Source organism: Chrysemys picta, chromosome 1, assembly GCF_011386835.1.
Source record: "Chrysemys picta bellii isolate R12L10 chromosome 1, ASM1138683v2, whole genome shotgun sequence".
In the NCBI taxonomy this organism is placed as follows: domain Eukaryota; kingdom Metazoa; phylum Chordata; order Testudines; family Emydidae; genus Chrysemys; species Chrysemys picta.
The window spans coordinates 181,114,838-181,139,549 of NC_088791.1; the positions used below are offsets into that span (position 1 = coordinate 181,114,838).

Here is a 24,712-nt window from a genome sequence, read left to right on the forward strand (position 1 = left end):
CTTCTTTCTTCGGTCCACAAAGCACCCAGGTGCTTCTTCAGGCTGTGACGGTGGCTCTGCTGACTTAAGAAACAACCCTTCCTCTGCCTAGAGCTGTGCTCTCTATGAGCAAGGGGAGAGGAGAGCTCCAGTGTGATTGGCTTAGGCCAGGGATGGAAAAGATGAGGCATTGGGTGGCAGAAGGGGTGGAGTGGAGATGCTGGGAGCTGTTTTCTCCTCCCCCTCTCTGGGTTCTAGCTGGTCCTAATGCTGCAGGACTTGGCCAGAGGTTTTTTTAGCCATTGTCAGCCACCTGCTGGTGACCCCTTTTCAGGTCCTACCAGCTGAGTGGTAGGGATCTATACCAGTGACAGAGCAGTGGGCCTGGGGAGGAGGTGCAGCATTCCCATTCCAATCTACACATTTTTTCAGATGGTTTTGACTAAAACATTCAGGCCACTAGAACTAAGTGAACAATCTGTAATGACTAATATTCCCAACAGATTTCACCTTTTTCTGGTCACAAACTGTCTCCAAACATTTTCCCCACACCGAACTTCCCACAAGTCCATGCTCATTTTCAGTCTCCTCTTGGCCTTCACTGACCTCTACTTCTCCGCTCTTCTCTGCTACTTCTTGGCCTCCTGCAGCTCTTGGTCCTGTTTTCGTTCCTGAAAGTCTGCAGCCATCTCCCCCTTTCTTGTCATTTCCCAATGCCCTTTGCTCCTCCCTTCTCCATGTAGGCCTTGATCCCGCAAACTGTGGACATTGGGATCCACCTGTGTAGGTCATTTTGCAGGATCAGGGACTTAGTTCTTCCATTTTTACCTGGTCCTCTCTCCCCATCTGGATTCCTGACCTTGATTCTCTCCAGTTGCCCAGACTTTTGTTTCCTTGGTCGGTTTTCACCATTCCTTTTACCCCATGACTCCACCTGTCCCAACACTGGTTCTTCCAGATGGTCCTTCTTCCCTTGTGATGGGGGCACCAACTTTGGAGTCCAGTTTGGGGAGGCCCCAAAGCCCTCCACAAAGAAGGCCTCTGACTCCATTTTCTCCACCTTATCTGTCCCAGTCTCTCAAACGTCTATACCAGGCAATAGTCCCCACAGTCCTCTAGCTTCCCCTTGTATCGGGGTGAATGTTTTCCCACATTTTCCACCACATGTGATGGGGCGCGACTCACCACTGTGGTGCCTATTGCTGGCCGTCCTGGGAATTAGCTCTGGTTCACCGGTGCACCTTCATTTAGTGGTGCCGCCGCCGTAGCTTTTGTCATCAGGACCCGTGTTGCTCTCAGGACCATGGTGTCCTCTGCTGGACACAGCCCTCTTGCTGTGCCCCACTCTATTCTCTCCCTCCACTTCCGGGGGGCTGGCAGTCCTCTGTCCAGCCACTTGCCTCAGTGGCAGGCTGCAGTCTAGGGTCTAGCCACTCCCCTCATGGCAAGTAGGGCCAAAGGGGGGGGGGGGGACTTGCCCCACCCACTACTCCAGGTCCCAGCCCAGGGACCCACTAGCTGGCAGCCATGCACTGCGTCAACACCAACACCTTCTGTTTCCCTGGGCCACTTCTCCATAGCCCTAGCACCTTCTCCGCCCTTGAATCAGGGCCTCAGTCTGGCAGCGGTCAACCAGGAGCTCCTCTGACCCCACCCAGCACTGTTCAAACCATGGTGCTGTCTCTTCTCCCTTCTTCAGGGAAGCCAGTCCTCCCTCCTCGAACTCAAGGGAATGACTGCCACTGCTCTGTTCAGCAGCCCTTCTTATATGGCCCAGCCTGGCTCTGATTGGCCATCTCTCTAAACCTTCCTAATTGACTGTCTCCTGTGCAGCCTCCCCGGGGCTGCTTTAACTACTGTTCTGCCAGTGTGGGGCAGATGCCCCAACACATCCTTCTATCCCATTCCCTTTATCCCTCCTCCTGCCCTCTTGCTCCCCTGGATCCTTATTCCTTTTCTGTCCAGTGTCCTCACCTTCTCTGACCAGTTGCTGTACTGAAGAACTGGGGAGTTTTAATTCATGAATTATGGACACAGTAGGCTCATCTAGATTTGAAGGAACATGGTGATCTTGAGTTAACGCTCAACTGGGGAAAGGATGGCTTTAGGCCACCTTTGTGCCTCCCCAATCCCTGGGCCTGCTGGGGGCTGGTTCAGCTCCCAATGGAAGCCAGAGCATTGCCAACAATCACAATTTTGTCACATGTCTCATGATATTTGGGTTTTATTTCTTAAAGCCCTCATTCCTGGAGTCATGTTATTACATGGGAATCACAGATTTCAGTATTTGTAAGTAAGTTTTTAGCTCTCATGGTAGCAGAGAAAAGCATGAAAATGTAACCCCTTAAGTCTCAACAAACAGAAGGCAAAGAATTTTGAGCCAATCTCAAGATTTTTGGGGCCAGACTCATGATTTTTGAATGTTGGGGGTGGGCAATACTGAGTAGCCTAAGAGCTGCTTTAACTCATGGTACCTGTGGTAGCTCCCGAGGGGTTATGGCAGCTGAGGATTGCAAGGTCACAATATGCCCAAGCCATGCCTTCCCCCAATCCTCTACATAAGGTATTGTAGAAGAGTGACATAAAGCTGGCTATGCTATGACACCAAGGAGTTCAACAAAGACAGGGGAAAGCTCGCTGCTGATTCAGAGGAGATACTTTGTACCACCAGACCAGTGGAAAACAACCTCACTGGGCAGGGGCTATGGTCCTGATGTATTAACATGTTTGATGTATAATATTTCATACAATAATGTATGTGTTCTAAAAATCCTTCAGAAAGACTGATCATTGCGCACAGGTCTTTGAAAACTCAGTTCCTTAGCTGTTTGCATGATGCATTTTTTTTAATGACACCTCCCTCCCTTGCCCAATCCAATCACATGGATTGATGGATTAGATAAATTGTGTGCTTTAAACTGGAGCCATTGTTGACTGCTGCGAGTTGAAAAGAAAAGAAAAAGAATCTGAAGCCACAAATATTTTTCATTCATCTTTAAACTTAGCCAAACTAATTTGAGATCCCTATGCCAAGTTTCAGTCCAAAAAGAAGCCTTTATATTCATGTTATAAATAGCTGGGGAAACTGGCCTATTATGGAAACTCTTGCACCATGCCAACTGCATCAGCAACAGTTAATGCAAATTTCATGTTAGAGCATATATGGCAACTGCTGAAAAATACTGGCACTATGGGATCTCACACTAGGGCACATTATGTAGTGGGACCCTTCTATCACAAATGCTCTGATTTAGGGTCTTATTCTGCAATCACTTTCTTGTGAGCAACTGGGACTTCTTCTAATAGTAAGCACAACACTTAGTAGTAAGTGTCTGTAAAATGGGAACAGTGGATGAAATTAATCTCTATGCAGAAGGCCAGCACCAGGCTTGTGCATGACTAAGTCACACTTAAACCTGTATTGGCTCCCCGTACAGGGGTAAATTTCACCTTTAGTGATCATTTTAATTAATATTTCCCCTTCACATGATTTAGTGTATCAGAATTTCTGCTGGTCAACATGTTTTCTGTTCTAATAAACAATGTCATAATAATATAAGATGTCTCAATGGCACAAGATTTTAAATGAAAATGTCACTAATTAGTAGGCAAAGAAAAACATATGAAAGCCCTATGAGAAGTTATCACATCAAGTCATCTTTCCACAGTAGTACAGCTACAAACGTTTTCTAATTTGAAATTCAACAAGAATGTACTTTGATTAACATTATTAAATAAAGGAAGATTTAGATTTATATGCATGTCTCTGTACTTCATTCCACGCTGTATGCCTATGTTACAATATTTTCTGACATTTCATACCTAAATTAGAGGAACAAATTTATTTGAGCTAGTGAATATTTCATGGGGAAAAAAAATCATGCTAGAGAGGAAATATGGTCTGTGGTTAAGTGCATTCAATTCCAGGCTCTGCCATAGTTTTTCCATGAGACCTTGGACAAGCCACTTAAATTTTCTGTGCCCCAATTTCCGATCTGGAAAACAATACTTCCTTCCCCCACCTTTCACTGTCTTGTCTATTTAGATTGTAAAGTCTTTGGGGCAGGGACTGTCTCTTAGTATGTACACTACCTATAATGATGGAGCTTTGATCTTGGTTGGAGAATCTAGGTCAGCAAATCTCAACCCGAGGCCCACAGGCTGCATGTGGCCTAATTAGCACACATCTGTGGCCCAGCTCAGCTGTGTGCTAAAGGCTGGGGGTCTACAGGTTCCTGGCTGCCCGGCGTGGAGGGGTCCAGCCTGCCTCATGGGGTCGGGGCTGCCGGCTGGGCCTGCAGGGTCGGCGGTCCGGGGCTCCTGGCTGGCCCCATAGGGTCAGGGGTCTGGGACTCCCAGCCGGCCCTGGGGGGGTCAGGGACCCAGGGTCTGGGGCAGCCGCCCAGTCCTGCAAGTTGTGAGGTCCGGGGCAGCCAAGTGGCAGGGGTCTGGGGCCCAGGGTATGGGGCAGCCGCCCAGCCCTACGAATTGCGGGGTCTGGGGCAGCCGCGTGGCAGGGGTCTGGGGTTGGGGCAGCTGGCCAGCCCTGTATAATGGGGGTCCAGGGCTCCTGGCTGGCCCCACGTACTCTGTGGTCTGGGGCAGCCGCGCAGTGGGAGTCCAGATCAGCTGGCCGGTCCTGCCTGTTCCACCCCCCAGGGCTACCGGCCAGCCCTGCAGGGTCAAGGGCTGGGGCAGCTGGCCAGCCCTGCGGGGTCTGGGGCTGCCAACCAGCCCTGCAAGCTCCGGGGGCCGGGGCAGCCATGTGGTGGGGGCCTGGGGCAGGCAGTTGGCCTGCCCCACATAGCAGGGGTATGGGGTCAGGGCAGCCAGCCAGGCCCACAGGTTCCGGGGCAGCTGTGTGGGGCCTGGGGTCTGGGGCAGATGCCCAGGGTGGACAGTGGGCTGGCCCCGTGCGGTGGAGGTTCGGGGTTGGGGTCTGGGCTGCCACTGCATATGCAACCCACAATGTATAATAAGTTGAAGACCACTAGTCTAGGTGCTAATATAATACAAATAATAATATGATTTCACAGTATTATAATGCAAATTTCTTTATTTTCTCCTCAATCCTTCTGTACAGGATTGTATTTGTAAATGTCCAATTCATGCTAAATTCACTATCCTACTCAGTACTACATCACCTGCAAAATGTCTGAGATGCTTGAAAATGATATACTGGCATTTCTGGTCCTTTCCATAGACTGATATTTGGATGGTATATGTATCTTAATCTTTCAAGTTAGAGCCTATTAATAATGGTCTATATTTTTTATCCTTTTCATACAACGTCTATATTTCCCACATCTTATCACATATGATAGTACCACAAAAGCAGGCCTTTTTTTTTTAGGCTATAAAAAAGTATTAGCCTATGGCTAGTCAAGTGGACAGTTGCCTTAATACACACAATGTACATCCTTCAAAGTGCTAAAGTGCTTAAATTCTGACCAAATCGGTCATTTGCTGTTTTATATGATCAGACAATGAATTCTGCCACAAGGCTAATTCTATGGGATCCCATCAATAAACCATAAAAAAGGGTTAAAATTTTCAAAAATTACTAATGCAAACTAACGTTTCACTACTCATATAGGGACTGTTTTTAAAGATTTGATAGTATTTAGAAGTTGCAAAGAAAGCATTTTTCCTTGTCGGTAAGCAAAGGCACTTATTTTATAGTACAGTAGCCCTATTATGCTAGGTGCTGTACAAAAAGAGGTAGTCCCTGCCCCTAGGAGTTTACACTGTAATGAGAAAGGATCTTAAGGACATTGGGGAATACTAGGGGTAGTAAGTTAATATACTAGCCTCTCACTTCTGAAGACCTATAGGGGAATCCTATTTTGGTAATAATTAGGACCATTGTTGGGATAGCTTTCACAAAATCTGACTCGGTTATGCCTAGTCAGTTCTAGCCAATACAATTACTCATGCACTTTAATAATCATCGCATTGCCCACAATTTTTTAAATTAAAAACCACTCACTTATTTTGTTTTTTCCAATAGATAATATAGCTGAGGTAAATGAAATTCACCGTCAATACAGAAAATTTATGCCTTTCATAGGAACTTAACCAAAGTCTTCCACTCAAACATATGTGCTAGGTTTTAATTTGAAAATTAAAAACCTGTAAAGCCAGAATAACTTCTCAAATGATTTAGATCAGGGATCGGCAACCTTTGGTGGGCCGGGCCGGTATGTTTACCTGCCACGTCTGCAGGTTTGGCCGATCACGGCTCCCACTGGCCGCGGTTCGCCGCTCCAGGCCAATGGGGGCTGTGGGAAGCGGCGCGGGCCGAGCGATGTGCTGGCTGCCACTTCCTGCAGCCCCCATTGGCCTGGAGCGGTGAACCATGGCCAGTGGGAGCCATGATTGACCAAACCTATGGACGTGGCAGGTAAACATACCGGCCCGGCCCACCAGGGTGCTTACCCTGGCGAGCCGTGTGCCAAAGGTTGCCGATCCCTGATATAGATGAACTCTTTCTCTTTCCTGACTTTTAGTGACTAGCTATCCATACTGTATATTTTAGGTACACTCCAAATTATTTATTGGTTTGGGATCACAAAGGTCTCATGAATTCATTCTCATGAATGAGACCAGGGGTATGAGGTGGACGAGGCTTTCTTCTGGCAACTAACAGAAGTTACTAGATTCCAGGCCCTAGATCTCATGGGAGACTTCAATCTTCCCTGGTGACAGGTTTCAGAGTGGTAGCTGTGTTAGTCTGTATCAGCAAAAAGAACAAGGAGTACTTGTGGCACCTTAGAGACTAACACATTTATTTGAGCATAAACTTTCGTGGCCTAAAACCCACTTCATCGGATGCATCGGAGAAAAGCTTATGCTCAAATAAATGTGTTAGTCTCTAAGGTGCCACAAGTACTCCTCATTCTTTTTGCTGATACAGATTAACACGGCTACCACTCTGAAACCTGTCACCAGGGAAGAATTAGTAGGGGAAGCAAAAGTGGATGGGAATGTGGGAGGCAGTGACCATGTTCAGGATTCTGACACAAGGAAGAAAGGCGAGCAGCAGAATACAGACCCTGGACTTCAGAAAAGCAGACTTTGACTCCCTCAGGGAACCGATGGGCAGGATCCCGGAGAATAACATGAGGGGGAAAGCAGTCCATAAGAGCTGGCTGTATTTTAAAGAATCCTTATTGAGGTTGCAGGAACAAACCATCCCGATATGTAGAAAGAATAGTAAATATGGCAGGCGACCAGCTTGGCTTAACAGTGAAATCCTTGCTGATCTTAAATACAAAAAAGAAGCTTACAAGAAGTGGAAGATTGGACAAATGACCAGGAAGGAGTATAGAAATATTGCTCAGGCATGCAGGAGTGAAATCAGGAAGGCCAAATCACACTTGGAGTTGCAGCTAGCAAGAGATGTTAAGAGTAAGTAAAATAAGGGTTTTTTCAGGTATGTTAGCAACAAGAAGAAAGTAAAGGAAAGTGTGGGCCCCTTACTGAATGAGGGAGGCAACCTAGTGACAGAGGATGTGGAAAAAGCTAATGTACTCTTTTTTTGCCTCTGTCTTCACGAACAAGGTCAGCTCCCAGACTACTGGGCTGGGCAGCACAGCATGGGGAGGAGGTGACCAGCCCTCTGTGGAGAAAGAAGTGGTTCAGGACTATTTAGAAAAGCTGGACGAGCACAAGTCCATGGGGAGGGATGCGCTGCATCCGAGGGTGCTAAAGGAGTTGGCGGATGTGATTGCAGAGCCATTGGCCATTATCTTTGAAAACTCATGACGATCGGAGGAGGTCCCAGATGACTGGGAAAAGGCTAATGTAGTGCCCATCTTTAAAAAAGGGAAGGAGGAGGATCCAGGGAACTACAGGCCAGTCAGCCTCACCTCAGTCCCTGGAAAAATCATGGAGCAGGAACTCAAGGAATCAATTCTGAAGCACTTAGAGGAGAGTGGTCAGGACAGTCAGCATGTATTCACCAAGGGCAAGTCATGCTTGACTAACCTAATTGCCTTCTATGATGAGATAACTGGCTCTGTGGATGAGAGGAAAGCAGTGGATGTGTTATTCCTTGACTTTAGCAAAGCTTTTGATACAGTTAGGGTGACTGGATGTCCCGATTTTATAGGGACAGACCCAATATTTGAGGCTTTTTCTTATATAGAAGCCTATTACCCCCCACCCCCTGTCCCGATTTTTCACACTTGCTATCTGGTCACCCTAGATATGGTCTCCCACAGTATTCTTGCCGGCAAGTTAAAGAAGTATGGGCTGGATGAATGGACTATAAGGTGGATAGAAAGCTGGCTAGATCATTGGGCTCAATGGGTAGTGATCAATGGCTCCATGTCTAATTGGCAGCCGGTATCAAGCGGAGTGCCCCAAGGGTCAGTCCTGGGGCCGGTTTTGTTCAATATCTTCATTAATGATCTGGAGGATGGCATGGACTGCACCATCAGCAAGTTTGCAGATGATACTAAACTGGGAGGAGTGTTAGATACACTGGAGGGTAGGGATAGGATACAGAGGGACCTAGCCAATTAAAGGATTGGGCCAAAAGAAATCTGATGAGGTTCAACAAAGACAAGTGCAGAGTCCTGCACTTAGGACAGAAGAATCCCATGCACTGCTACAGACTAGGGACCGAATGGCTAGGTAACAGTTCTGCAGAAAAGGACCTGGGGTTACAGTGGACGAGAAGCTGGATATGAGTCAACAGTGTGCCCTTGTTGCCAAGAAGGCTAACAGCATTTTGGGCTGTATAAGTAGGGGCATTGCCAGCAGGTCGAGGGACATGATCATTCCCCTCTATTCAGTATTGGTGAGGCCTCATCTGGAGTACTGTGTCCAGTTTTGGGCCCCACACTACAAGAAGGATGTGGAAAAATTGGAAAGAGTCCAGCAGAGGGCAACAAAAATGATTAGGGGGCTGGAACACATGACTTATGAGGAGAGGCTGAGGAAACTGGGATTGTTTAGTCTGCAGAAGAGAAGAATGAGGGGGGATTTGATAGCTGCTTTCAACTACCTGAAAGGGAGTTCCAAAGAGGATGGATCTAGACCAACGTTCGGCACGTGGCTCGCCAGGGTAAGCACCCTAGCGGGCTGGGCCAGTTTATTTACCTGCTGACGCGGCAGGTTCAGCCGATCACGGCCCCCACTCGCCACGGTTCGCTGTCCCGGGCCAATGGGGGCAGTGAGAAGCGAAGTGGGTGAGGGATGTGCTGGTTGCGGCTTCCCGCCGCCCCCATTGGCCCGGGACGGCAAACCGCGGCCAGTGGGGGCCGTGATCGGCCGAACCTGCCGCGTCAGCAGGTAAATAAACTGACCCGGCCCGCTAGGGTGCTTACCCTGGTGAGCCGCGTGCCGAACGTTGCCGACCCCTGATCTAGACTGTTCTCAGTGGTAGCAGATGACAGAGGAAGGAGGAATGGTCTCAAGTTGCAGTGTGGGAGGTTTAGGTTGGATATTAGGAAAAACTTTTTCACTGGGAGGGTGGTGAAGCACTGGAATGGGTTACCTAGGGAGGTGGTAGAATCTCCTTTCTTAGAGGTTTTTAAGGTCAGGCTTGACAAAGCCCTGGCTGGGATGATTTAGTTGGGGATTGGTCCTACTTTGAGCAGGGGGGTGGACTAGATAACCTCCTGAGGTCCCTTCCAACCCTGATATTCTATGATTCTAATGCATTCAAAGTAAAAAATCAGATTCATATACCCATTCCGCCCAGCAGCCATTTTTAGGGCAGAGAAATCATAATTCATTATACAGCATGCAAATAGTCTTCCTGATTGCGGTTTTATCTGCACCCAAATTAGCTTCTGCATTTATAAGGGGTAACACATTGTTGGTCTTTAATTTTAAGGGAGTGATTATGAATATTATAGTAGTCTTTTGTCAGCATTTGTATATAATATGGAGGGGTTCAATGGAGTTAAAATAGAATATTTTAGCTTCTTTGCACCTCTCCACATTCAATGGTTGGCAAAAGAATTAAAATGAAATGGTCACAGGGAAAAGTGCAAGAGGACATAGCCTTGGGGGTTAAAGCTCTGAATTGCAACTCCAGAAATTTGGGTTTGATTCCCAGGTCTGCCACAGTCTTCCTGTGTCATCTTGGCTAAGTCACTTAATCTCTCTGTGCTTCAGTTTCCCATTTGTCAAATAGGGGTAATAATGTTGACTTGTCTATTTAGATTGTAAAGCTTTGAGGCAGGGATGTACATTGCCTGGTGCAATAGGCCCCTGTTCTCACTTGGGACCTGTAACAGATTCTTACCTGTCTGACATCAGTTTGTATATTCTTACCTCAGTTTCCCTGCTGTGTCTCTGGTTCCCTTCTGATAATATAGGCTCCCTCTGACCGTAAAATAATTCATACCTCAGTTTTCCTGTGACTTTTGGTGCTTCTGTTCCTCCAACAAAAGCAAAAGTCCTCCCGTTCCAAGGTAAACAAAACAAGCTTCAGCCCCTCTTCCCTGGATCTCCCCTGGCTCAGTAACCCTTCACCCTTCCCCAGGTCTTCATGCTGATGCAGAGCTGGTGGGGGAGTTTCCTTCCATCCTATTCAGATGTCCCAGCCTGGGGCTCTTAAACAAGGACTTGTGCCAGCTTCAGCCCTCTCTAGATTCTTCTGTCCCCTGACTCTCATTAGGCTCCCTCCCAGGGCCTTTCTGGCAGCCAGCCTCTCCTTGCTCTTTCTCCAGCCCTCTTGATGAAGAGGAACCTCCCCTCACAGGTCTTGCCTTGACCCTAATCTTCCACACCTGAATAGAAAGACCCAGAATAATTCTGACAGCTCCCTGAAGTATCTGCTTCCTATGGCTTTATATAGTCCTGCTCCCAAACTATAGTCACATGATCCCTAGAGTCTGGGGTTACATCCTCCATAGTTACCTTCGGGGGAGAGTGAAAAGGGCATGTGCTTTTATTTAAAGCTAGCACATGATTTCCCATGGCAGATGCACTGTGGAATATTTACAAATGCACATAACTATTGTATTGTATAACCAAATCTCTTCAAACTGCCCAGAGCATATACTGCTTATTATGGACTATGTGTACGTAAGGCTTTTGTTTGTTTGTTTTGTTTTTTATTATGTAAGGTTTAGATATTACAATTTCAGTCCCAAGGATGGAGGGAAAGTAGAGAGAGATGCAGATGGAGGTTAGGAGAGGAGCAAGAGAAGGACCAAAGTCTTTGCAAACAAGAGCAACTTTGCTCACCAAACACGAGGTAAAGTGATAAGAGGTGAAATGTAATGAGGACGTGGAAGAAGTTGGGTGGTTGAGGGGGCAAAGGATGAAGCAAAACGCTTATGTGAATAACTACAGTAATTGGGCCTTGGATAAAAGACTGCAAATAGCCCAGTTTGAAAGGATGATAAGGCAGATTTAAAAGCAGGTTAGTCAACTTGCTAGGTTTTTCACCCAGGGTGTTCACTCAGGAAGATCAGCTCACTGAATTTAACAACAGAGGTAATACAGAGCCAACAGACAGGAGAAAATAAGAACTCGGATGAAAGAGGAGTATTAGAGCCAATGGAAAATATCAGGGCTCAATGAAAGAAAAGGTCAAGAGATGTTAAATTAAAGTAAGATGCTAGGGACTTTAAATGAGAAAAAGAATCAGAGTATAGGAACCGAGCTGAAGACAAGTGGTTCCATCAAGTGAGTTAGTGGGAAGAACAAGAAGGGAGTGAGAAAGGGAGAGGAAAGGGAAGAAGAAATTGATCAGGCAGGAAAGAGCACAGGGTTTGGGTGGAGGGGAATGATGGCCAAAGCAGTGTATCTCTGAGTTAGGGAAGAAACAAGAAGAGTGAAAGCAAAAGAAGTGTATGATAAAAACATGAGTTACCTATTAAAGTCACCCAGAAGGAAATTTCCTCAAGGAATTAAAATGATAGGATATGATGTTGACCAGCAATAGCAGTGAACAAGCTGAAGGAAGGGGGCAGCTGAACAGTGTAGGCTTCATATCAAGTGGGAGGAAATTAGAACAGAAAGAACTGAGTTAATGAAAACCCATACCTCCTTTAAAATAGTTAAGGAGGTGAGTGGGAACAAAGTATAATTTCCCACAAGTCAAAACTTCAAACGAGCAATATGAGCTAATTCAAGTGAGGTCCAAGCTAGGAGTGACATCTGATCATATGAAACTAAGAGACTTTACTTCTGATAGAGCATTGCTACTGTCTGGTATAACACTGAATTCTTAAGGCTAAATTTCATGAGGACAGTCCAACAGGTATTAAGTATCCAGTTTTCCTTTGCAACAGTTCCAACCTGTTTTCTTTTTACTGAAAATAGGTTTTTTTAAATGACCCATGGCACAAAAAGATAATGGACTATGTCATGGTAGGTCCTATGTGGCTGCACAATATGAGGCGGGAGAGGGAATTAAGACGCTGCTTCCTGCTAATACCCCTGTGAGTGCTAATGGAGGAAGGGAGGATGAGGTGAGGGTTGGGCTCAAAGGAAGGGGAGCACACCATTCATTGAAATGGAATCAGAGCTTCTGTTGTAGTGTGCATTTCCTGGGAGGACTTGTGTGAGCCAGTATTCTTCATTGCTGCGGCAGGATCCCTCTGAACATCCATGGCCACAGGCAGTGGATTAGTAAATAGTGACACTACAGGCAAAGACTGTCCAAGATTTCCAAAAGTGACAAGTAATTTTGGGTGCCCACCTTGAGACATCTAAAAGGCGCCTTGTTTCAGAAACCGCTGATCCCCTAGCCTCTAGAAATCAGGCCCTTTAATGTGTCGTAAGTTAAGCATCTACAAATTAAATGCACCCCAAATCACTGAACACTTCTGAAAGCCTTGGCTACAATTCCTTGAGCGGTGCAGTTCTGATTGATGATCCTGGTTCTCAGCAAGATTTTGGCAAAAGTTACTTATAAGTGCAGACTTAAAAGCATTTAGTATTCCCATTTAATAATGCATTACTATGCCAATATGAAATTAATTGACCTCCTGGAACCTAAATATATAAAAGCACTACTGAATTATTGTCTTTGTTTCCTCGTTTTTTTCTTTCAGAGAATTGCTTTGCTGACATTAATATTAGTAGAATTTTTTAAATTAAATTTAAAATATTCAGATGACAATTGCTTTTTTTTTCTGATTGGTGTTTGTCTTCAAAATATCATGTCATTGTGCTGGTACTTGAGCGCCAGGACAGGAAACTGACTAGCTTTTTTGCAATAGTTCAGTTTGAATAAAGTACAAAAAGTGAATAATGTAAGTGTTGGATATATAAATTGAATGTTTTTTAAAGGGTTCCAGTTTTAGGAATGGAAGGTGTTAATAATAGGGGTAAGGACATTTGATTTGTAAAGCAAGTTTCAGTAGGATTACGTCTGTTTCACAAGCATGTAGGATGAAAAAAATGATTCTTGGGGAAAAAAATTAAGGGCAAAATCCAGTGCTTGCTCCTCTCAGTGGTGTAAGGTTAGTAAGAATGGAATGTTTTGAGCTAGTCTGTCTGTACAAGGCAGGATCGCTCAGGGAGCGGGGCTGGAGCGTGATGTAACACACTCCAATAAAAGGAACTGTATACGTTTCTGTTCTTCTGCCCACAGTACCTGCTGCCTAATGGTAAGAAGACAGGGGCCTGTCTATAGCCTCAAGATGGCTGAACATGTCATATGATAATAAAAAGAGCACATATTTGGGTCTTATCTGGTACATTAGTCAGCCTAGTGTTCAAGGGAATACAAGATCTGCATACTGCCCTATCCCTGCCCAGGTGCCCAGTTGGGGATGGAAGAGATTTCTTGTGTCCTCTTCCATCATTCATGCAAGGCAGTCCAGATTTTTGTCCTTAGGTAATAAGGTCCTGATCCTGCCACCTATATTGCGATTGAGTAGTATGTTATTTTGCAGTAGCCTCCTTCATTCCAATAAAATTACTTGCAAAATTAGGGTCTACTCAAGAATTATAATGGTGGGAGAATCTGATTCTAAATGTATGACATAGAATTATCCAATATATTACTTTAAATTAATTGTGGGTAGTTACCCATTTTAAAGTTCTTGTTACGAAAAGGTTAAACAGCTCATAGTCAATGTTTTACTACCCATTTTGTCTGCAACACTGTGTGCAGTACACTCTACCATTTTTCACTGTCAGATCATTTCTGCTTTGTAGATGATGAATAACAGAGAGACAAAATTGCTAAAAATGAAACTCAAGCAGCTGACATCGCAGCATGCTCAGAGAAGGGCACTAAAATGTCAGCTGATTTACCAGCCATTAATACACAATTCCAGATTTCCATTAGCACATTGAATGACTTCTGCTGCAGCAGCCAAGATGATGAAACTCCTCTTCAGAAGCATAAAAGAAGAGGATTTAGAGTAGGTCACTGCTTGAACGCCAGGAACTAATTTAGCTAGAGCACAGAGGACTTCACAACCTTCTCTGAAGAACTTACCATCTGATTTCAGGTGTTTCATTTGCACATGAGGGGCTGGATCCCAAAACATGCCACTTATAGCTATTCACAGACTGTTTCCTCTGTGGTGTTCTATAGACACTGTGCCTTGGGAATAGCTATTAGCCTGATATTCTAAGGAACAAAACCTATGCCTTTTGCCACAGCTGCGAAAGGTACCAGATGAAGGAGAGGTTACTTTAAAAAAGTGAATGAGTTAAACCAGTGCATACTCCAGTGTGGACATGCATATTGACTAAAGTAATACAAACAGGATTTAAAATTGGCATAAGAGTGTCCACATACAAGGTTGCATGGGTTTAACTAAATGGGTTTAGAAATCTCATGGTTAGTTAAACCTGTGAAACTTTGCACATAGAAAAGGTCTGAGGAGCCTGCACATTCCTTTATATTTTGCACACCAGCTCCACGGGGGCTCACTCTGCAACTCAGTACAGTGGCCTTTGGGGGAGGAGAGATTCAGTGTATCCATCATGATTTGGATCCACTTAGGTTTCACAAACAGGGGAACAGCAATAAGGACTGAAGTAACATCTCCAGAGAGGCTCCACTGTTTTTCCATGGCCTGGGATGTCTCTCTCCCCATCACAGCCCTCAGGAAGTATTCCCTATTGTGCCAAGCCTGGCTGCTCCAGCTTGATAAGGGGGATGCATTTGACCTTAGGTGATGAAGTAACTCTTGTGAAATCATGATTATCAGTAATCTATTATCACCAATACATCTCCTATTAAGGTCTCAGACTTTAAGGCCCAAAGGGACCATCATTATCATCTAATCTGACTTCCTGCACATTGCACAGAGCCTCACCCACCCCTACTGCAGTAGGCCTATAATCTCTGGCTGAGTTACTGATGTCCTGAAATCTTGATTTAAAGATTTCAAGTTGAAGAGAATTCACCATTTACTCTAGCTCAAACCAGCAAGTGACCCATGCCCCATCTGCAGAGGAAGGTGAAAAACCCTTTCTTTCAATGTGACCTGGGGGAAAAGTTCCTTCCTGACCTAAATATGGCGATCAGTTAGACCCTGAGCATGTGGGCAAAACCCAGCAGCCAGACCCTGGAAAGGTTTCTCTGTAGCAACTCAGAGCCCTTGCTCTCTACTGTATCATCTGTGGCCATTGGAGATATTTGCTAATAGTAGTAGTGGATGGGCCATATGCCATTGTAGGCAACCTTATCATACCACCCCCTCCATAAACCTATCTTATATTAAGAGTGAGATTGATAAGTTTTTTGCCCTCACTACTCTCCTTGGAAGGCTTTTCCAGAACTTCCCTCCACTGATGGTTAGAAACTGTTGTCTAATTTCAAGCCTAAGCTTTTTGATGGCCAGTTTATAGCCATTAGTTCTTGTACCAACATTGGTCCTTAACTTAAATAATTCCTCTTCATCTCTGGTGTTGATTCCTTTGACGTATTTATAGATAGCAATCATATCTCCCCCCCAGCCTCCATTCTGTTAGGCTAAATAAGACAATCTCCTTAAGTCCCCTCTCATAAGATAGGGTCTCCATTCCTCTGACCATCCTAGCAGCTCTTCTCTGCATCTGAATTCACTGTCTTAAACATGGGAGACCACAAATGCACACAGTATTCCAGAAGAGGTCTCACCAATGCCCTATATAATGGTAATAACACATTCCTAGCTCTACTGGAAATACCTTGCCTGATATACATCCTTGGATTGCATTTGCCTTTTTCATGGCTGCATCACATGAGCAGCTGATAGTCATCCTATGCTAGACCAATACACCCAGATCTTTCTCCTCCTCCACAGCTTCCAACTGACATGTCCCCAACATATAGCAAAAATTCTTGTGGTTAGTACTTAAGTGCATGACCTTTGCACTATTTACATTTCTGCTACTCCGGTTTTCAAGGTCATCCAAATCTTCTTATATGATATTCTTCCTTCTTCCGTATTATATTCAGGTCCTTCTCCATATTGGCAATACCTCCCAATTTGGTATCATCCACAAATTTTATTAACAAATCCCCACATTTTATGTCAAGGTTATTGATGAAAATGTTAAATAAGATTGGTCTCAAGATCAATGCCTGAGGAACTCCACAAGTAACCTCCCTCCAGCCTGACAATTCATCTTTCAGTATGACCCATTGTGGCCTTCCCTTTAACCAGTTCCTTACCCACCTTTAGATTCTGATATTAATCCCCATTTTCTCCAGTTTGACTAATAAATTCCCATGTGGAACTTTATCAACTGCTTTACTGAACAGATTAGATCGTTTGCATTTCCTTTGCCTAAGTAGTATCCCAGTAGAGCCTCTTTGACCTTATTTCTCCAAGTGATTGGGATGCAAACAGATTCTGTTTCATCCATTCCATCACTTCTGATTTCTTTACAGTCTACCTCATCATTAATATTGTGGCAGAGCTCTGATCTTGTCCCTGTGGGTCCTGCGCTTCTAGGCGGTATATGCTAGCCTCAGTGGCTCTCTGTGACCCTCCCCGTAGCCCTTCTCTCTCTAGGGCCAGGGTTACGATCCACTGAGCTCTTTTCATCATAAGCCAGCAAGGAGGTTGGTGAGAGAATTCCCACAGTCTCTGTTGTCCCTAGGGCTTGTTTTAGAACAGTTTAGCCTCCTGTCCTGACAGGGGCCTGACTTTCCCTCCCAGGAGGTGTTCCTGAAGTGGTGGGTTGGGGGGAACCCAGGCCCGCCCTCTACTCCGGGTTCCGGCCCAGGGACCCTAATGGTAGCAGCTGTTGGCAGCCAACCTTTCACTGCCAGAGTTGCTACATTTCCCTGGGCCACTTCCCCACAGCTCTCCTGCTTCTCCCTTACCTTAGGGTTCCCTTATCAATAACTTGAGGGTGTCTTCATTAACCAGTCCTTCAGCCGCACTTCCTCTCCCCTAGCTCTCCTCTGCCTGACTGGAGTGAGCCCTTTTTATAGTATCAGCGGGGCCTTAATTAGAGTCAGGTGGTCACATTAGCTTAATGGCCTCACCTGACTCTTTGCAGGTTAATTGGAGTCAGGTGTTCTCATTAGCCTGGAGCAGAGCCTGCTCTGGTCAGTCAGGGAACAGAAAACTGTTAATCCAGTGGCCAGTATATCTGCCTTCTGCTATTCTGCTGTACCCAACTGGCCTAGGTCTATCACAATATATAATACCATTCTACCATCTTTATCTTTATTTCTGTCTTCCCTGAACAGCACACACCCTTCAATACTTGTATTCTATTCTGTATTCAGGACTACTATTCCACCATGTGTCCGTTATCCCTATAATAGCTGGTTTTGCTTCCTGTACCAGTAGTTCTAGTTCCTCCATTTTGCTACCCAGGCTCCTTGCATTGGTGTGCAGACATCTTAGTTGTTTCTGTTTGGCTTCACCCACATTCCTCGCTCTATTAGGTACAGTGATTTCATTGTTAGTATCAGCTACTTGACTTTTACTGTCATTGATATTGGCACCATCTTTCCTCTTGATGTCCAATCTCCTACCCTCTGTTGTTCCTTTTTCCAATGCTGTATCCTCTCTTACTTGATTTTCTTCCCACTCAATGTTAAAGGCATGACAATTACATGAGCATTTCCCAACTGTCTCCCCCAAATTCCTAGTTTAAAGCTCTTTTAATCAGTTGTGACAACCTCCATACCTGAAGTCTATTTCCCTCTCTACTTAGGTGGAGTCCATCCTATGAGAAAAGTCTTCTGTCCATCATTGCCTCCTAATTGTTGAACATCCCAAAGCCCTCCTTATAGCACCACTACCTGAGCCATCTGTTGATGATCATAATCTAGTCTTGTCTTGTTTTCTCCTCTAGAGACAGACTCCCACTGAAGATCACTTGAGCCTCCATTTCTTTATGTGTCTTCCCCAGCCTGGCATAGCCTTCCTTTGTATGTTCTGGCAAGAATCTATTCAAGAAGGACAATCAGTAGATTCTTTCCTGCTCTAGTTAGTATCCTCTTCAATCTCAGGACCACATCCTGAATCACAGCTCCCAGCAGATAGCACACATTTCTATTCTTTGGATCAGCTCTGGTGACAGGCCTATCTGTTCTTAATAGGGAGTCCCCATCATGCAGACCTGCCTCTTGGGAGCCAGGTGCACAGAAGAAGAGGAGAATAAATCCCTAATATTTAACTGGAAAGTTAGAAGAATAAGTCACTGGGCAAATGAGTCTTCAGAATCTATATATATTTTTCAATTCAAGTTTATAGGTTTACCTCTCTATTTAGATCACCTAACATTTTCCATTATAAAGATTCTTGCAACCTAAATAATTTAGTATTGATTTCAGTCTTGGGATATTTTGCATTAAATAAGGCAGGGGCTACTCACTGAATGGTGAGGATAAAAATATTCAACAGCTGTTGCCTTTCCTGTGCATGGTCCATCTTGTGCACTGAATGAGGCAGAGGTCCAGTGGAAAAAATAGTATGTGATTATATAATTAATGGCTGTATGATAATGCATGTGTACAAATGGCATAAGTTAAGTTAAATGGCACAGGGCAATATTAATGTTCACATTTCCTAACTTTTGAATGCTTGACTTTGCAACTTTAATAATGTTTTTTGACTGAATTATTGTTTTTTTAAGGAAAATAATTTTTAAAAGGAACTGGGTAAAAATCAAATTCTGTTATGCACATCTATAATAACTCCTCAATGTGCATCATTATCAGGGTTTGAACCCTGACTCTTCAGCACTGCAGCACAACTAGAACTACAGGACTTATTTTTTTAGCAGGAAGGAGGAAAAAGCTATTATCTTGGGAGAGGAGACGGGACTGGACCTCTGGAGCCATGTGCAGAATCTGGGAGACATTGTCAGGGCAAGTCCCCTCAGAATTTCTGTCCCCCAACTCTTGAGGAAACTGTCTTCTTGAAGGGTTGTCTGTGTAGTATGTGGAGCTGGTGTAAGCCTGGCCTTAGGTTAGAGTATTCATGTTGGGTTATTATTTTGGCAAGCTGTCACACTTTTGCTGCCTACCAAAGTGACAGAAGGGAAATGATGATTTTTCTAAAGTTTATACCACCACCAAACCTGAACAGAATTTCATCGGACAAAGAAAAGGCACTTCTGTAACCTGAGGGATTTCTCCCTATTGAATTTCAAAGGCCTACTTCAAACAATGGAAGTATTAGGGCTTTTCCAGAAAGGTCACAAGAATAATTTATAATGTAAAGAGGTAGCCAAACTAAATATAGTGGTCATCCCTACAACACAGAGGAGCCACATTTGTTTTTCATTGAAAATCTGTAGCAATGGGAGTCACCTTTGGACTTAGCTAGATGGATTAGATCATACTAACTATTGCTTAATGAATTCTGGCCATTAGCTAGAAGTTCCAGGAATTATGCTCTATACACCTTTAAATGGAGAGAAGCAGCTACTATGCAGGATGCAAATGCAACCTGCTTCTGAGGAATCGTACACAGTATGCCTGATTCTACATTTATGTGAATTAAGGATAACTTAATGGAAGGAAATCAGACCCACTGCATACTCACTCTTTTATGAAGACCTACTTTTGTTATTTCCTGTTTTGTCATTCTCTTAATATAGTATAAAGGCCATTTTGATTTAAAGAATATGGTTACACTTTGTGTATGGAAAAACATTTAGGGAAAATTAAATTTAAGTTGTATGATGATGTCCTAATTAAAAAAACATATACATTTATCAAGTTAAATAGGATAAAACTTTTTCAGATATAAAATCACTGGGGTGTTTACCTAGATCTGTTAACATTTATTATGGTTAAAAACTGAAGTATACAAAAGAGGTGGATTTTTTCAAGTAAAAATAATAATTTATGCTCTTCTTCAACAAATATGGCTTATGAACAGCTTATTTTTTACAGGTTTAATGGTAAAATTGTTTTCTGCTTGTGTTCAAACAGTCTAGATAATTATAGTAATTTCTTATTACTTCTGTAAGGCCTTTGTTAACTTTACAAAATACTATAATTTGCACATTTTCTGTGTTGGAATTGGAATAGACAAGAAAAAATGATTCTTTTAAAAGAGGCTTTTAGTTAGTCCAACTACAAGAAGTCTAAAAGAAATTGTGTAAAGTTTTAAGATAAAATCAAGATCACTATACATACAGCTGGTACATTTTAAAACATGAATGGGCTTCAGCAGCACTCACCACGTTATAAATACAGATCACACCACTGATTTGCTCTGATTCGAATCATTTGTCATTTTAGATTCAAAGCATAAGTTCTAAAAGAGGTCAATAGCAAATACAGTATGGTAAGCACACATTTCAACTGCTTTTGGAAGAAAGTAAATATATAATAAGTGCAGTTTCACTTTCTTTAACTTGCAGTTTCATAAAAAAAAAATCATTGGATCGTTTGGTTTGATCCTTTAAACAGATTTATCAACTGAAGTTTAAATAAATATTTGTTTGTGGGGACACATTAGGTTTGATGCTTTCTGAAAATATTTTGATTATATTGTTCTGCTTGGCTATGTATTGTTATGGTCTCAGGTGCCAACTGTAGTTTCCATTGACTGCATTGAACATGCCAGGACATAGAGGTAAAACTATAAATACTGGGGAATCCAAACAAGCAGGATTAGATAACCGACTGAAGAAACTCATGACTTCCTTTTTACAATGGAAATTTAGAGCCTAATTTTGTGTCTATTAAAGTCAAGTAGAGTTTTGCCATTCATGCCAATAGAAGTGGGATTGGTCCCACATACAGTATTTTTAAAAAAACAAATACTACTTTTAAGGAAGGGGCCCAACCCAAGCAAGGAAAATTCCCATAGTTGTCAAAGGGATTCTCAATGGTTTTGATGGGACTTTCATCTACTTAGGGATTTTAGGACAGGGACCAAGATGTGCATGACACCAGCAGTGTTAAAATTGAAGATGGGGGTTCAGCAGCATTAACGCAATCAAAATAAAGCATCACTTCCTTCAGCACGTGGCAAGTAGAAATATTATTCATCTTCTTTGTCACTGTATTTAAGGTCAAAAAGTGTGTTATGGAGAAATCAAGCATCCCTGTTACAAGATAGCCTACTTCCAGGACTTGTCAAGACGTGTGGGCTTCCAGGAGGCCCGCCACGCCTGTGAAATCGATGGTGGTGTGCTTTTAAGTCTGGAAAGTGAAGCTGAACAGAAGCTCATAGAAAACATGTTACAAAACCTCACTAAGTCAGGCTCTGGGATTTCTGATGGTGACTTCTGGATTGGATTGTGGAGAAGCGGAGAGGGACAAGCAACATCGAGTGCTTGCCCTGAGCTCTACCAGTGGACTGATGGAACCATTTCATCATTCAGGTGAAAGTCTGGGAGATTGCCTATAGTTTCAAGGGTTTATGGAGGGAAACACAGTGTGTGCAGCACCCAAAAAAGTCAAATGTTTTGTGAATTGAAGCATATAGAAAAGTTGGTCAGTGGGGCTAATAACATGCCCCTGCTTCTTCTTCACACGAAGAGGAGGCTGAGCCAATGGATATGCACTTGGAGATGTGGAAGGATGTCTCTGCGGCATGCTTGTCTCAGCCCCTACCCCCAGCCTCATAGAAGTAAGGGCTCCACAGGCTTCCAGCTCTGGTGGAGTTGGAAGGAGGGGGGTGGGGAGGAAATGGCAACTAAACTCTGCTGGATTCTGGCCCCCAAACCAGAAGGCCAACAGCTGCATAACTTAGTGCAGACTATTTAGAGTAACTCACTCTGCCCACACCCCAGATTTTGGAAACCCCATTAGATTTCCTGATTCAGCTAAAGACCAGTAGAACAAATGGCAACATTCAGGAACCATAATCTGCAGGGCATCTGTGGGTAGGTGGCAGGGAATGCAGGCGTCAGAAGGGAAGGAAGGAACATCTGCATGGATGCTTCTTGACTGCAGGAAGATGCTCCAAGATCTGCAAGACTGGTAGTAGACCCCCCTCTGTTCCATGCAGGAGATGGAGGGAAATGCAGCTTATTCTGCTTTAAGGGACAATGGAGCCTATGTACTATAACTTTCACTAGATTATGGCATTTCTGGATGCTTGTGAATGGTTCTATTAGATGATATGGTGGGCCTTTTATCTGCAAGATTTTGAACATTTTGATTTATATGCACTGCTAGAAATTGGTATACGGATGAGCCTTCCTGTGGAAGTGAAGCTTGTGTTGTGATGTATCATCAACCAACTGCAAACCCTGGCCTGGGGGGGGCTTACCTTTACCAGTGGAATGACGACAGATGCAACATGAAGCACAATTTTATCTGCAAGTATAGTCCAGGTAAGAAAAAGCTAAAGTCAGATTTCACATGTGGTAGATGTTAACAGAAAAGTCACTGCTTTGGCAGAAAATGTTGGGGATTTTGGGATCCTCAATATTTTGAGGAAAACTGTACTGAAAGGACTTGAAAACTGCGACTGTTTTCATGTGAAATGTTGCCAAAATATTTTCACCATTTTCAAGTAATGCTAGTTCTCGCTGTCTGGCTCTGTCACTGACTTTCTGTGATGTCTTGGAAATGTCACTTAGCCGATCTGTAAAATGAATACAGGTCAATGGAATTCAGGGAGGTCCAGCGCAACAGGAAGAAAATTACACACAGGCACACCAGCTCAGATGAGGACACAAGAGGCCAGGGATTTTTCAGTTTGGCTTAACCTCCAGAAATGACATGGGAATCTTTTCTGGATCCTGCATATTTCAGCTGAGGAGACTTAAAACTGGACAGCCAGAACAAGGAAATTGGAAGCAAGCTTGAATTTGAGGCTATAATGGTTTTTTAGTTATAGTAGTCATGCTTGGCAGTAGATAAACACCACATTTCTTACCAGGATTATGGCACTCAAAGCATTACTGAGTCTTAAATTGTCCACTGTGGCCACAAAGAGAACATACAAATCCTAGTATAAATTTAGCCAAACTGCATACAAAAAACAAACAGGTTGTAAACCATCCTCATCAGAGCCCGGCTACATGTAAAACCCCACACTGAACCAGAGTTTCAGTGTTTAATCTGAACCTGCAGAGATTCCCATCCAATTGCTTCTTACACAATCAACCTCTAACCACAAAAGTGACAGGTGTATATTACAAACTGGAATGTCATTTACACCTTATAGACAGTAAGTCTCAACAGTCTGCGTGAAGATTAGGGTCACTGTTTCAATTTCAGTGAGAGTTACAAATTTAGAAAAATCAGAGTAGGAAAACCAATTGATCTCCATTCCTCAAACTTCCTACTTCTGAAGTACTTAAACATGTCTTGTTTTTTCATCTTTACAATCGAACTATCAAAATTCATGCTGTGAGTATGGCTCTGTGATTCATTAGGCAATCTTACTCAGCCAGCCTCCAAGCCTAATTGACATATGTTCACTTGCAATTTTTTGTTTCCTATCTAAGTAATATCTTCAGTGGTGGGGTGGAAGAGCCTCCCTTGATGATGTTTAACGTCACAGTACTAGCTGTGGGTTTGAATCTCATTTACCTTGAAAGGATGTTGATCTTAATTATATAATAGTAGCTGTAATCACATTTAGTTTCTGAGCCAACTCCTCCTGCAGCTTGATTTTCAGATCAAATTAAAAATTAATCCACCCTTTCATGCTCCACAATTAGCTACTTCTAGAAGCAATAGTTTCTAGTACTTTAACATTTTTCTCCAAGCCATGTTCCAATTAACCAGTTTTTATCTGAGAAGCTGAAGTAAGTGTTACTGTTGTAGTAGATTTTATTACCTCTTTGAACTCTGAGCATTACTGTTTTGAGATAAAGACCAGTAATACAACTGGTGTTCATAATCTTATAACATGGGAATTGTATACAAATAACCATACAGATTCTACTTCTGTGATCATACTCTCCATTCAAAATAATTTTAATAATCTATGGAATCCTTTAAACATAGATAACACTACTCTCCCATTTCTACATCCAAACTGGCCTTTGCTGCATGTCTTATAGTTATAGTTTCCAATTGTCAGAGGGGTAGCCGCGTTAGTCTGGATCTGTAAAAAGCAACAGAGAGTCCTGTGGCACCTTTAAGACTAACAGATGTATTGGAGCATAAGCTTTCATGGGTGAATACCCACTTCAGACGCATGCTCCAATACATCTGTTAGTCTTAAAGGTGCCACAGGACTCTCTGTTGCAGTTTCCAATTGGTTATCTCTAATTAGAAATGGAATATTAACCGCCTCTTCAGCAATGATTGCATTTCCTTACCATCCAATTTCTAATAGTTCATTGATGTATCCTTTTTTTGATTTTAGGGATGTCTGTAGCAAAAAAATAAAAAAAATCTGCCCTCAAAACATCTGGTTCATAC

At 43.4% G+C, this 24,712-nt stretch overlaps 1 protein-coding gene across 3 annotated transcripts in view; it reads left to right on the forward strand.

Moving 5' to 3' along the window:
* The window catches only part of CHODL (chondrolectin), a 50,133-nt gene that overhangs the window by 16,946 nt on the left and 8,475 nt on the right, over window positions 1-24,712 (forward strand). For all 3 annotated transcript variants that reach the window (XM_065576222.1, XM_065576217.1, XM_024102064.3), the window contains exons 2-3: window positions 21,396-21,708; window positions 22,508-22,665. In XM_065576222.1, the coding sequence (XP_065432294.1) occupies window positions 21,396-21,708; window positions 22,508-22,665 (471 nt within the window). The remainder of the gene's footprint in view (window positions 1-21,395; window positions 21,709-22,507; window positions 22,666-24,712) is intronic.